At 44.0% G+C, this 11,740-nt stretch overlaps 2 protein-coding genes across 2 annotated transcripts; both read right to left on the bottom strand.

Annotated features, from left to right (window-relative positions):
- Nucleotides 1-1,308: 1,308 nt before the first annotated feature.
- On the bottom strand, nucleotides 1,309-2,802 carry LOC306752910 (ras-related protein Rab-9A-like). Its single transcript, XM_079236740.1, has one exon. It carries the CDS (start codon nucleotides 2,629-2,631, stop codon nucleotides 2,023-2,025), a length of 609 nt encoding a protein of 202 aa, XP_079092866.1. The 5' UTR covers nucleotides 2,632-2,802; the 3' UTR covers nucleotides 1,309-2,022.
- Nucleotides 2,803-7,203: 4,401 nt separating this feature from the next.
- On the bottom strand, nucleotides 7,204-8,133 carry tceanc (transcription elongation factor A N-terminal and central domain containing; the record flags this gene model as incomplete). Its single annotated transcript, XM_079236873.1, has 1 exon — nucleotides 7,204-8,133. One exon carries the CDS (start codon nucleotides 8,131-8,133, stop codon nucleotides 7,204-7,206), a length of 930 nt encoding a protein of 309 aa, XP_079092999.1.
- Between the last annotated feature and the right edge of the window lie 3,607 nt (nucleotides 8,134-11,740).

The raw sequence follows: 11,740 nt of genomic DNA, 5'->3' as shown, positions 1-11,740 counted from the left end.
TGTGACGTATACATTTAAAAATGTGATTAAAAAAATGGATTTTTAATGTTTTATCAGTTTTAGGCAGCTGAGTTCTTCTTGTGATTCAGTAATTATGATTTCATGAAACTTGTTTGTGCTTATTATTTCTTTTGATGGCTGGCCAAATGACTGACTCATCGACATGTGAGTTGAGAGAAAAAGTCACTTATATTTTTAATTGTTTGACGTCATGCCTCACATGAGCCACAGAGACTGTTTTGGATGTTTACACTCTGAATAAAAACAAGTCAGGAATTTTCATACGTTAATTTTATAATCAGATTTTGTTTAATAATCATGAACTATATTCTATATTGATCATCACCGGTTAGTTTACCCTAAAAGGAAAAATACAAAAAAAATATTTAAAAAACACTGAAGAAGACAACTATTTGAACTTTGATGAGATGAAGCATGTCAGTATCGTCCATGTGTGCAGCTGTCTATTCTGTATAAAAAAGGACTATATTGCCATGTGTGTTATGTTTGATAAATATACGTGCTTTGCCACCAGGTTGATGTAAAGGCAAACTTCAATTTCCTATAAGACGATGCGTGTCAGGGTGTTGTTGTTTCCTCGTTATTTGCATGAAGGAGACATGACTGTGTCTTTGCAGTTTTTCAGGTGATGTGTAGTCAATCGTACTGACAGCTATGGTAGGCGGTGTTTGCCCCCCCCCCCCTCCACCCGCCCTTTTCTAAAGAAAACTCCATTGTACTTTGATGGCATTGTAGTCCCTGTAGGTGTTTCATTATGGTTTTATTTTTTAAGTTGGAAATAGTTCTATGACTCCTATATAGTGATGATTTTTGTAACCTTCTCTAGTAAAACCGATATTTTTTATTATCGTGACACCGTTGTCTCCTGTCTCGTTCTTGTGTACTTCCTGTTTATGGCAACAAACTCATAGTTATGGCATCGATGTAGAGCTGGAGCTTCTGATTATTTACTTCAATTATCTATCAAATGTCAGAGGGAAAAATTAACAAAAAAATCTGAAGATCCCAGAACCCCGCCTTTTTCAAATATATATATTTTTAAACCCAAAGATATTTAATAAGCTATCATATTATAAAACAAGGGCAAGAATACATACATAATCGATTAATCAATCCTCAAAAATATTAAATTACTTGTTTATTCTACTCATTACAGCTCAACAAAAAGCAGTTTACAAATGAATTGTAACACTACTGAAAGGCGCCCCCTTGTGGATAAAGAGGGCACTGTATTTCAAATGTATTTTTTATGTGAATGACACAAAAGACAGGTTTTTTTCTCTGGTTTCATTGTTGGATGCGGTTTTATTTCCAGCGAGTCATTTGCCTTAAAGGAGGCAAAATCATCCCAAAAAGACAGAAAAAAAGATTAAAAAAAAACTATAAATCTAGTTAATCTACTTTCTTATCTGTAATTTGATCAACCACATACATTTTAGGTACCTTCATAATATTACGCTATAGCACAAACATTATTATTATTTTTTTTTTACTTTTCCTCAGTGTAGTTTGGTTAAGACTTGAAAATCATTTTGAGGATTACAATCCGTATCAAATCACAATATTGTAGCTGTAAACGTGGTTGTTTCTGCTTCTGGGGGCAGAACATAATATTCCTACTAAAACTTCTAACCATCTTCATCAGTGACGTCAAACCTTCAGGTTTCCGGTTATGTCCACTTTTAATACAACTGAGGTCATCACTGACCCCAAATTAATCTATAAAGTGTCAGAAATATCATTCTATTAAACTGCTTGGTATAAATTAGCAATTATATTCCTAAAAAGGATCATCAGAGTTGGGAAATGATAGTGGAGAGCTTTGTGTCCCTTGTGGTGAAAATACTGAATATTGACACAAAAATGAGTCGCTTTTGGTCAAACTAAATATTCCGCGTGTTCATCTGAGGGCTTCGCCAGTTCCTCTTTCTGCAGCGTCCCAAACCACAATTGCAGAAGCGTCCCATGAGCGCCCGCCGGGAGTCACGCGGCGCTCTCGGCTCAGCAGCAGGTGGAGTCGGGGTGACTCTTCTTCCTCTGCAGGTCCACCGTGTCGGTGTGGACGAGGTGATCCGCCCTGTCGTCCAACGCCAGGATGCGCCGCACCGCCTCCTCGAAGGCCGACGCCACATTCGTAGCGTCCTTGGCGCTCGTCTCAAAGTACGGGTGGCCGCCGTTCTCGCGGCACCACTGCCGAGCGTCCTCCCCTGAAACCTGCCGCTCCGGCACATCCAGTTTGTTGCCCAGCACCACGAAGGGGAAGTTGTCCGGGTCCTTTACGTCGGCGTAATACGTGAACTCCTTCTTCCAGTTGGCCAGGTTGCTGAAGCTCTGTCCGTCGTCCACGCTGAAGGTGAGCAGGCAGCAGTCGGAGCCGCGGTAGAAAGGCGTGCGGAGGCTGCGGAAGCGCTCCTGGCCCGCCGTGTCCCAGATCTGCAGGGTGACGCGGCGGCCGTCCACCTCCAGCTCCCTGTTGAGGAACTCCACGCCGATGGTGTGGAAGAGGTGCGAGTCGAACTTGCTGGTGACGTAGCGGTTCATGAGCGACGACTTGCCGACGCCGCCGTCCCCCAGGAGGATCACCTTCAGGAGGGTTGACTTTGACGTCATGGCGCCAGTCGGTCGGGTCAGGAGCACAAAAGTAGAGAAAGTAGTTCCACCTGAGGAGCACGAAAGCAGAGAAAGTAGTTCCACCTGAGGAGCACAAAAGTAGAGAAAGTAGTTCCACCTGAGGAGCACAAAAGCAGAGAAAGTAGTTCCACCTGAGGAGCACAAAAGTAGAGAAAGTAGTTCCACCTGAGGAGCACAAAAGCAGAGAAAGTAGTTCCACCTGAGGAGCACAAAAGTAGAGAAAGTAGTTCCACCTGAGGAGCACAAAGGCATCCTCAGTAGCTGTGTCCTAAAGGTGCATAATAAGCATGTCGTGATGCAGTGGAGGCAGTTTCTCACTATTTTCTGACCTTTTATAGATCTAGTCGATGAATGGAAAAAGTTGTTGCAGCCCTACCACAGTCTAAGATAGGCTAACTTTAGTTATTTCTACATTTTGTCTCTTGAAATTTAAATAAAAAGACGAACCTGAATAGTTAGAGTTGCAAAGTAAAGTGCTGATAGTAGTTATAATATTTATTATCAGTGTGTTGGTACAGGAAAAGACTTTATTGATGTTCCCCTTTGGCCACTCAGATAAAGTTGTGCTAGAAGATAAGAACAATGTGCACCGCCTCTTTGGAAGTAAAAACCAACTGTTCACATATTCCCTCACACTTGGACTGGAAGGAGGACTGATTCAATCTCGGATTAAAGCTAATCCTATTAAAACAGCCACGACCGACTCATGACGCGACGCGATTAATGAACTTCCCACGTGTGTGTGTGTGTGTGTGTGTGTGTGTAATATGTTATGCATGGTATGATACACACTGTACATCACATGGACGCTGATCACAGGACCAGTGAGTCGTCCACGAGGGATTCAAGTTTAAAAAAAGAAGAGTTACTTACTGTCATACGAGGACACATATTATGTTGTCAGCAATCTGTAAGAGAGAGAGAGAGAGAGAGAGAGAGAGAGAGAGAGTTTAACTTTGAAGATCCCCAAGCGGCCTAAGGAGGTTCCCCCACTCACAGGCTCAGCTGCAAAGCGAAGCGACTTACGGGGGTTTAAGCACAAATGTAATCATCTACCACACGTGTGCATGCTTAACAGACCACTTGAAGCTAAATGGCCATCATTCCTCCCACATACCAGAAGCAATCTGACAGATGAAAGTGGGAAATCCCAGCGAGAGCAAAGGGGAGCGAGGAGGAGCTCTGCTGCGTGAACAAGATCCCTCCTCCATCACGGTTAAAGTGGAAGTGTGGAAAACTAATTACTGTGTTTGTGCCTTCAAAAAGATATTCACTTCACCATCTAATACGACACACAAATGTGTGAAATCGGCACTTGAATAGATGGAGATTTGATCGTATACGTGTATATTACAAAAACAATATCTACTACTACTTCTATCCCAACATCCAGCAGGAGTACATGCAGTCTGCAGCCAATCAGGAGACGTTGGCCTCGTGCGCTGCTTGTTAGGAGAAGTTAGGACCTCCATCGCCATGATGAATGAACCATCGGCTGCACCGTCACATGGACTGGAAGCTTTTTCAGCCCAAGGACAAACATCACTGGGTAAATTATGTCTTTGTCCTGAGACCTTGAAAACACACACACACACACACACACACACACACACACACACACACACACACACACACACACACACACACTCCTGAAGTTCATTCTGGAGAAACATTTTATTAAAAATGTAAATGAATGGTGTCTCTCTCTCTCTCTCTCTCTCTCTCTCTCTCTCTCTCTCTCTCTCTCTCACACAAAGTTGACATATTTGCTCTTTTAATAATGATATTTCAATATAAGGTTAAACAACTAGATGTTCTTGAGGCTCTAGCTCTTGTTAGTCACCACATATCTTTATCTCCACATTGGTGTATTCCTCTACTTGTATTACAATGTTAAGCTGTATTAAAGAGCATGACATGATACAATGCACCCGCATTAACACGGTTGGATATTGGAACATGCTCACTTGTGTTCAGTTGTCAATACTTCGAGAAAATGATGGAGGGAAGCAAAGAAAAGAAGGTTTTGTCCGATAATGGACGCCCTGCCGTAAACGGCGTTGTCCGATAATGGAAGCGCTAGCCGCTGCACGCTCTCGACTCTCGTGACCGGCTAAAACATTAGAAAGTCACCATTTTAGACGCTGGAATTAAAGTGTTTTTTCCATCTCAGTAACTGTACCTGTCGGTGTGGCGGTCACGGCCCCGGCGTCTGCGTTTATGTCCCCCAGCTCCACCCCGGCAGGGCGCTGCAGTCAGCCGGTGTCATGGCGCTCCGGTGCCCCGCTGCTCTCTGGCCCCGCAGCCGCTGATGAGGCTCACATGACCCGGGAGCGTCACGCCTCCTCATCATGCGCTCTGCTGGATGTCGCTGCATTGTACTGGTCTGTTCTTATCATTTACATGTGTGAGAACAGATTTAGGAAACATATTCATCTATATTCGTGGAGAACATGTTAACCTGCATTAGGGTGAAAGCAGTGGTTCCTCACATGGGGGCGAGGACCCTCAAAAGAGTTCATGAGGGGTCACAAGACCAGACGACTAAAGCTATAAGAAAGAAAAATGTGATTGTGACTCAAGATTATGTTGATTTGTTTGTCTAACTTTTCTATTTTTGTTTCCCCTGTTATATCCCAATGCTAAAGAGCAAATATTATCAAAATGAATGCATTTCTGCAGGTTTCAAGCCCCTTAATGTTGGTTAATGGGCCCCAAACGTTGCACCCCCATCTGCAGCATGTTTTGTGTGTTTGCGCGTGTGTGTGTGTGTGTGTGTGTGTGTGTTTGCGTGTGTGGAACACATCAATTATTTGACAGGCGATCCACGACACTCTAAAGACAGGGAGTGTCTGAGAGGAGACACACAGAAGAGCCTGAGATACCAAGCAGCAACACTCCTACTGTATCCGCCTGATAAGATGTAGCAGCTCCATATCTGACAACCTTGAAAAGGGGGGGTTTATTTATCTTTGGACACCTGAATTATCATTTTAAAACCGACCGAGTCTGCTGCAAAGACCAGAAAGGTTGTGTTGAGTTGTGTTGTGCTCAGAAATTGAAATATTGCATTTAAAAAGAAGAGATACAAACAGTTTTCTGAAACTCTTCAGCCGGTATAGTAAAGCCCGGCGTCACGATGACGTGTAAATCAGTCGTTGTGCCACGTCGGCTGAGTGAAGGACCATGGGATATCCAGCCCAGACGCTGCTCGGGGGGGCAGATTACTGACTCACAAGCCCACTGTTTTCTGAGGTCACATGTCTCCACATGAATGGGATGTAGGCGCATGTTTTATTCTTCTCCTTTTAAAGGAGATTAAACATTCAGAGCAATCATGACTCGCAATAAGAGCAAAAGAATACACGTTCCTCCTTTACGTCGAGAGCGTTGCACATTAGTGAAGTCAAAGGTCAGACCCGGAGTGGCTTTCCATCATTTCTATGAACAGAAAATGTTCCTGGAAAAGCAGTTAGCTGCTGTAAGTATAGATTCACTGGACGAGGCAGGAAATGAGTCAGCGGTGAGAAGAGGACGAGAGCTTCTTTAAAAGTGGTTTCAGACTGCAGCTGCAAAACTCGTCTCCTTCTGCACGAAGTGGGCTTCTAGTTACAGATTTACTGGTGAATGCACATGCAAAATAAAGGACGCGTCCTAAAAAAAAGGATTGTGTAAACCACAAGTATGCACCACAAGAATGCTCTGTCCTTTGTTTCCACTCTGCATTCCTCCAACATTCCTCCGGTTTCATTGTTACAGAGAACACTTTTTACTGCTTTATTACTTACATTTAAGAGGCTGCGGAAGAAATGTCTTTTGTCTCATTTTGTTGTTTCCGCATTTGGTAAAAAAAAACACATATCAGCACTTTTGGATCCAGATCGTCCACATTTTCAAGAGACAGGAAACCCACGAAGCCTAGAGAACAATGATTTTAACTCAAACTTGTTTTGAAAAGTTGTAGAAGTTTCTCAATCCAGACAGGAAACTTTTCAACTGAGGTGAAAAACACATTCACAATAACACAACAGCAGAACTGATATGATTAAATTGGCAGCAATAGCAGTTTATGTCGTGTTAATTAAGCAAAAGAAACACAAAACTTACTGATTTCATCTCCTCAAAAGTGAACTTCTGATCTCACAAAACAAGTAATTTGATGAATTAATTGAATTTGTTCCTTCTTTTTAAATAACAAATAGAAAAGACCCTCCTCTGCTCTCCCAAAAGAAGCCGTATTATTATTATTATTATATTATTATTAGTATTTGAATGATTGATTATTATGTTGATAATGAATTATTCAAATGTTTGGTCAATAACGGGTCAGAAATAATTGATTGGTGTCTTCAAATATCTTGTTTTGTTCAACCAACCCAAATGTATTCTGTCTATTGTGATAGAAAACCAGCAAATATTCTAATATGAACAAATACATTTGTGTTATTCTTGCTTGAAAAACAATGAATTCATTATAAACACTGTTGCTGTGATTGATTAATTGATTAATAGACATTGTTTCATCCTGAATGATGGACCTGAGACTTGTCTTTAGAGGCAGACCCAGCTGCTGTGGTACCACTGCTGCCCACAAGCGCTGCAGGTCACGAAGGTCATGGCGTCCTCGTCAGGGCCGCTCTGCCTCACCCACGCGGGCAGGAAAAGGGCGCCCCTGGACACCTGCGTCACCCTACAGTCCGACCCGCCACATCTTTTGCAGCGGATCTTGTGCGTCCGCGTCCCTTCTGGCCCCTGGGGAAGCTGCCTCTCGCCCACGCCCCGGGACGAGTACTCCTCCCTGAGCTGCCGCAGCTCTGCGCTGGCCATCTCCTCCGCAGACATCCGGGCGAAGGCCTCAGGTGACAGCGAGCCGCTCAGGAGGCCGCGGCGCAGATGCTTGTTTTTAGGATTCCTCAAGTTGGCCACCTTGCTCCTCACGCAGGCTTTGTATTTGATGGATTTGTGCAGCTCGTGGATGTGCCGCTCGATGTCCGCGGCCAGCTCTGCGGCCTTGCCTCCATCGGGAAGATCGGGGCAAACGGCAGCAAGAAGGAGCTGAACACATTTTGATCTTACTGATGAGAGACTACAGGATGCAGAGGAGCTCTCTGCAGAGAAAGAAAGCTCATCTTCTGCCACTGAGGATGACGCTTCTTCTTGCACACACTTCACTTTGCTGTCCCATGTCTCAGCGTGGGCGTCCCGCTGCCTGGAGACTCCTCCATCCTGGACCTCATCTGGTATAGACACCCTCTGAGGGGGCTCAGGGTCCTCTGTGCTCTCCACACCTCGGGCGTCTTTGCTGTACTGTCTCTTCCACTTGGACAACAAGCTCTTCGCCGCCTTCTTCGTTTCCAGCTGCTCTGCCGTGATGTGAGACTTATCGAGGTCACCGAGGAGGGTCAACACGTTCCCGTAGCTTCTGTCTGCGTTGGCTCTCTCTAGCTGCACAGCACAGTGGGCTATTTCCTTTGCATCCATGGTGGCTGCAAGAAGAGAGAGAAGACACTTAAACAGCTAAATGAGACCTAAACAATAAACATCTCTCTCCTAATACACAAGCCGTTACAGTTTGCACCATTCAACATTTAGAAATATTGCTCTCTGTGTTTGTTTACCAGACATCCCTCATGGTTTGCAGCTACTCCACACAAGCAGGAAGCACTGGAAACGTCAACAAGGGAGCCGCCATGTTGGATTTGTCTTGAAAACAGGAAGTTGCCTGAATTCACCTCTAGATGGTGCTGTAACCTCACAGAATGACACACTCATGAGGGGTTTGGGCGAGTTTGCCATACATCTCTAATGAAGGAACTAAATATGCATGAAGTTGAGCATTTGTGACACCTATTTTTTATTAGATTTATGTTTTTTGGGAGCTTGAGTGTCATCCAGAATCCTGTAATCCTCCTAGTAGTACTTTGTGGTGTGTTAAATCTGTTATTGTGTCACAATAACGGCCTAGCAGTCGTGTCTAAAAGGCGCTGCAGGATTAGCTCTTCATGTGAGGATTTATCTGTGTGCATTTGGCTTTTCAGGTTATTGCCTATTCAGATCTCTGTCTTTTCACAGCTCTTTTCTGTACGCTGACAAGAACAACAAAGCTGGATTTCCATCTGTGTCAAAGCGTAGGGAAGTATTCCTATTAATCTGAATGATTATGACTTGGTTTTTCTGGAAGGTTGTGATGCTGTTAGAGGATTTGCAAGAGCTCCAGAATTGCATATTGTGCTGCGTGCAGAAACACGCAGTGCTCACATACCAAAAGCCAAACAGTCTCCAGACAAGGATCTGAAGAAGAGTGGACGGTGTCGCATAACAAGATGAGCCAAGCCTGCTCAGCTGGTGTGCAATTATATGTTATGAAGGAGGGAGATGAATGAGTGTGTAGGATAATTCATGGTTGTGGAGCTTATAGACAAGAAACGTTTCCGTGCGTCAAAACCACAACAGTGGAGAGACTAGTTAGCAGGTAGTTGTTAAAATGTCCTCAGAGGCGGTTCGATATATAATCACACACTTGAGAGGGACGTGTGTGAGGGAAAATATAGAAACTCTGGGCGTTTGAAAAGTCGGATGTATTAATTTAACATCTTTTGAATGAGGGATCCTGCAAATCAGTGAATATGGCAACTAAGAGTGAGTGCAATTTAATGTGTGAAAAGTATTTTGAATTGATTTTTAGAAAACATGCACAGATACGTCCCCCGTCCCTAAACCTTTCCTTGGGAGAGATTTCACCCCCAAAGACACTTTAATGATTTATTCTGTCTTCGGAGGATGTATTATCTTCACATCTGTCAAGTTAGATTTGATGGATTTGACATAAATCGCTGCAGTCCTTTGGCATGGCTCCACTGACTGTGAATGAAAAGATGGCTGCCTTTGAGTGCATGAATCACACATACTTTGAGTTTTTATATCATTAATTCACATGTAATAGCAGCACCATAAATCTAACTTCCCTAGTTATTATTCACACAAAAATATCTCCATGACATATAAATAGCAGGGTGCCTTTATGTAACCTGAGGTATGACATCACCCTCTTAGTCTCTCAAGATTGATGCAGCAGGGGCCAATAGTGTTGGAGGCCCCGAGGGAACAATGATACGGTGTCTCTCTATAACAGCTTCAGGCTCTCAAGTCTTCGAACTGCAGCTTTTAAAACCCGCACATGGGAAGTGAGAGCTTCCAGGAGGCTTTTAGCGACGTTACTGTCTGACTGTGTGCTGGTTGAAGGAGTTTGGATGTGCAATCTTGTGTTAGTGTTGTTGTCTGAGGGCCACCTAGCTCAAACTGTGTGTTGCTTATATATGTGTGTGTGTAGAGATGGGTGGGGTCCAGCTGTGACAAAAACAGAAACCTCTGTCGGCAGGCGACACACTGCAGGCCTTTTGTTCCTCCAACCACACGCGACTGGAATACCCGAAAAGACACACAAGGCTCCTCGGATCTTATCAAGTCATTCCACTGCGGCCTGTTGTGCTCTTGCACGCTCCTTCCTCGTCCGTGGGAGTGGAATTTTACCAGCGGGCCCCGGCTGTGGCGTCCATCCGTCAACGGGTGGCGCTCTCTGCGCTGTGCTGATTTCACCAGAGCTGTGTGTGTGTGTGTGTGTGTGTGTGTGTGTGTGTGTGTGTGTGTGTGTGTGTGAAGAAGTGGAGTCCTGCTGTATCACATCCTGCTTTTGTTGTCTCCGCCTCTTGTGCAGACCACGCCACACTTGATGGCGTGTTCGCATGAGCAGACACACACACACACACACACACACACACACACACACACACACACACACACACACACACACACTAACCCCTTGAGAAGCCCTGAGGAAGAGGACGGCCTCTCTTGTTAAAGTGATCAGTTTCTTCATGGGCAGACATTCATGACAACATGGTAAGTCCCCCTAGAGACCCCCCACAACCTGAAAACACCCCCAACGCACACAATTATACAGCACAAGTGTGTGTGTGTGTCCTGTTGTATGTGTGTGTGCACATCAAGCAAAACAAAAAAATAAAAGGTGTGCGCCAAGATGGTGAAATCACGAGTTGCCAGTGTAAAATACCCCCTGTAAAGGGTTTTTGTCTCTCATCCTCAATAATATTGAATATTAAGATTGAAGAACTGTACACAGATTACCAACGGGGGATGGGAGGTTAGAAAAGGGGGAGGGTTGTGTATTTTTTCTTTTTGCTGAGAGGAGGGTAGTCTTTTTTTGGGAGAGTAGAAAACTTTCCCATCCCACTGAACGTTATGTCTTCATTTCCTCTTTCATTTCGGCATCAGAACCAACATTTCATTTAAAGTTCTGTTCGCTAAAGTTAAGACTTCCATCAAGTTTTAATTAGTTTACACCTTTTTTTTGTTATTATTGGTGGAATGAGTTTTACCAATAAAATGATATTGTATTCGCACAAATGAAGCAAACAAAATACACCATGGTAACTAGTGAGTTTTGCAGAAGCTGGGCGGTGTATTTCTATTCACATGATTTATATAGATATGATGAGACAGAGACAGCTAAAGGTTGTGGTTTTCATGCTATGGGAGGAAAATCAACTTCTATTTTTCATCTGAGCTCAGTGTTCTTGACAGGTGTGTGTGCGTGAGAGTGTGTGTGTGTGTAACGGGGGTGGGGGTGGGGCTACCCTGACCCGTCTCACACACACACCCATCATGACCTTGAGGGTGATGACAGATGACTGAAGTGGCCCTTTTTCTCTCTCTTTGTGTTTCCTTTCTCTCGGTTTCGCCACAGGGTTCATTCTGCTTTGCCCGACGCTCTCAAAGGTTTCTGCGTTTCTATTTTCGGGGCCACAAACCAGACAAAGTGTCACCGTCTCAATCATGTACTTATTAAAAGTCTCGCACCGCCTCAGGCAGGAAATGAGACTCCCCAAACACGCAACCGCAAAAGCTAGCGCCTGTTATGTCTGTTCTAGTTCATCATCATATTTGCCTGGTGAAGCTCTTGCCAAAGCCAGAAACAATACTGAAGTGATATCAGCGTGTTTGTGGTTTTCAGTCACAAAGTCACAGTTTGTGTTGCATTTTCTTGTGATGTGATGCAACACTTTATTGT

The sequence above is a fragment of the Taurulus bubalis genome (assembly GCF_910589615.1).
Source record: "Taurulus bubalis genome assembly, chromosome: 21".
NCBI classification, from domain to species: Eukaryota; Metazoa; Chordata; class Actinopteri; order Perciformes; family Cottidae; genus Taurulus; species Taurulus bubalis.
The sequence above is the reverse complement of the archived record's forward strand: the minus strand, read 5'-3'. Positions and strand labels throughout refer to the sequence as shown.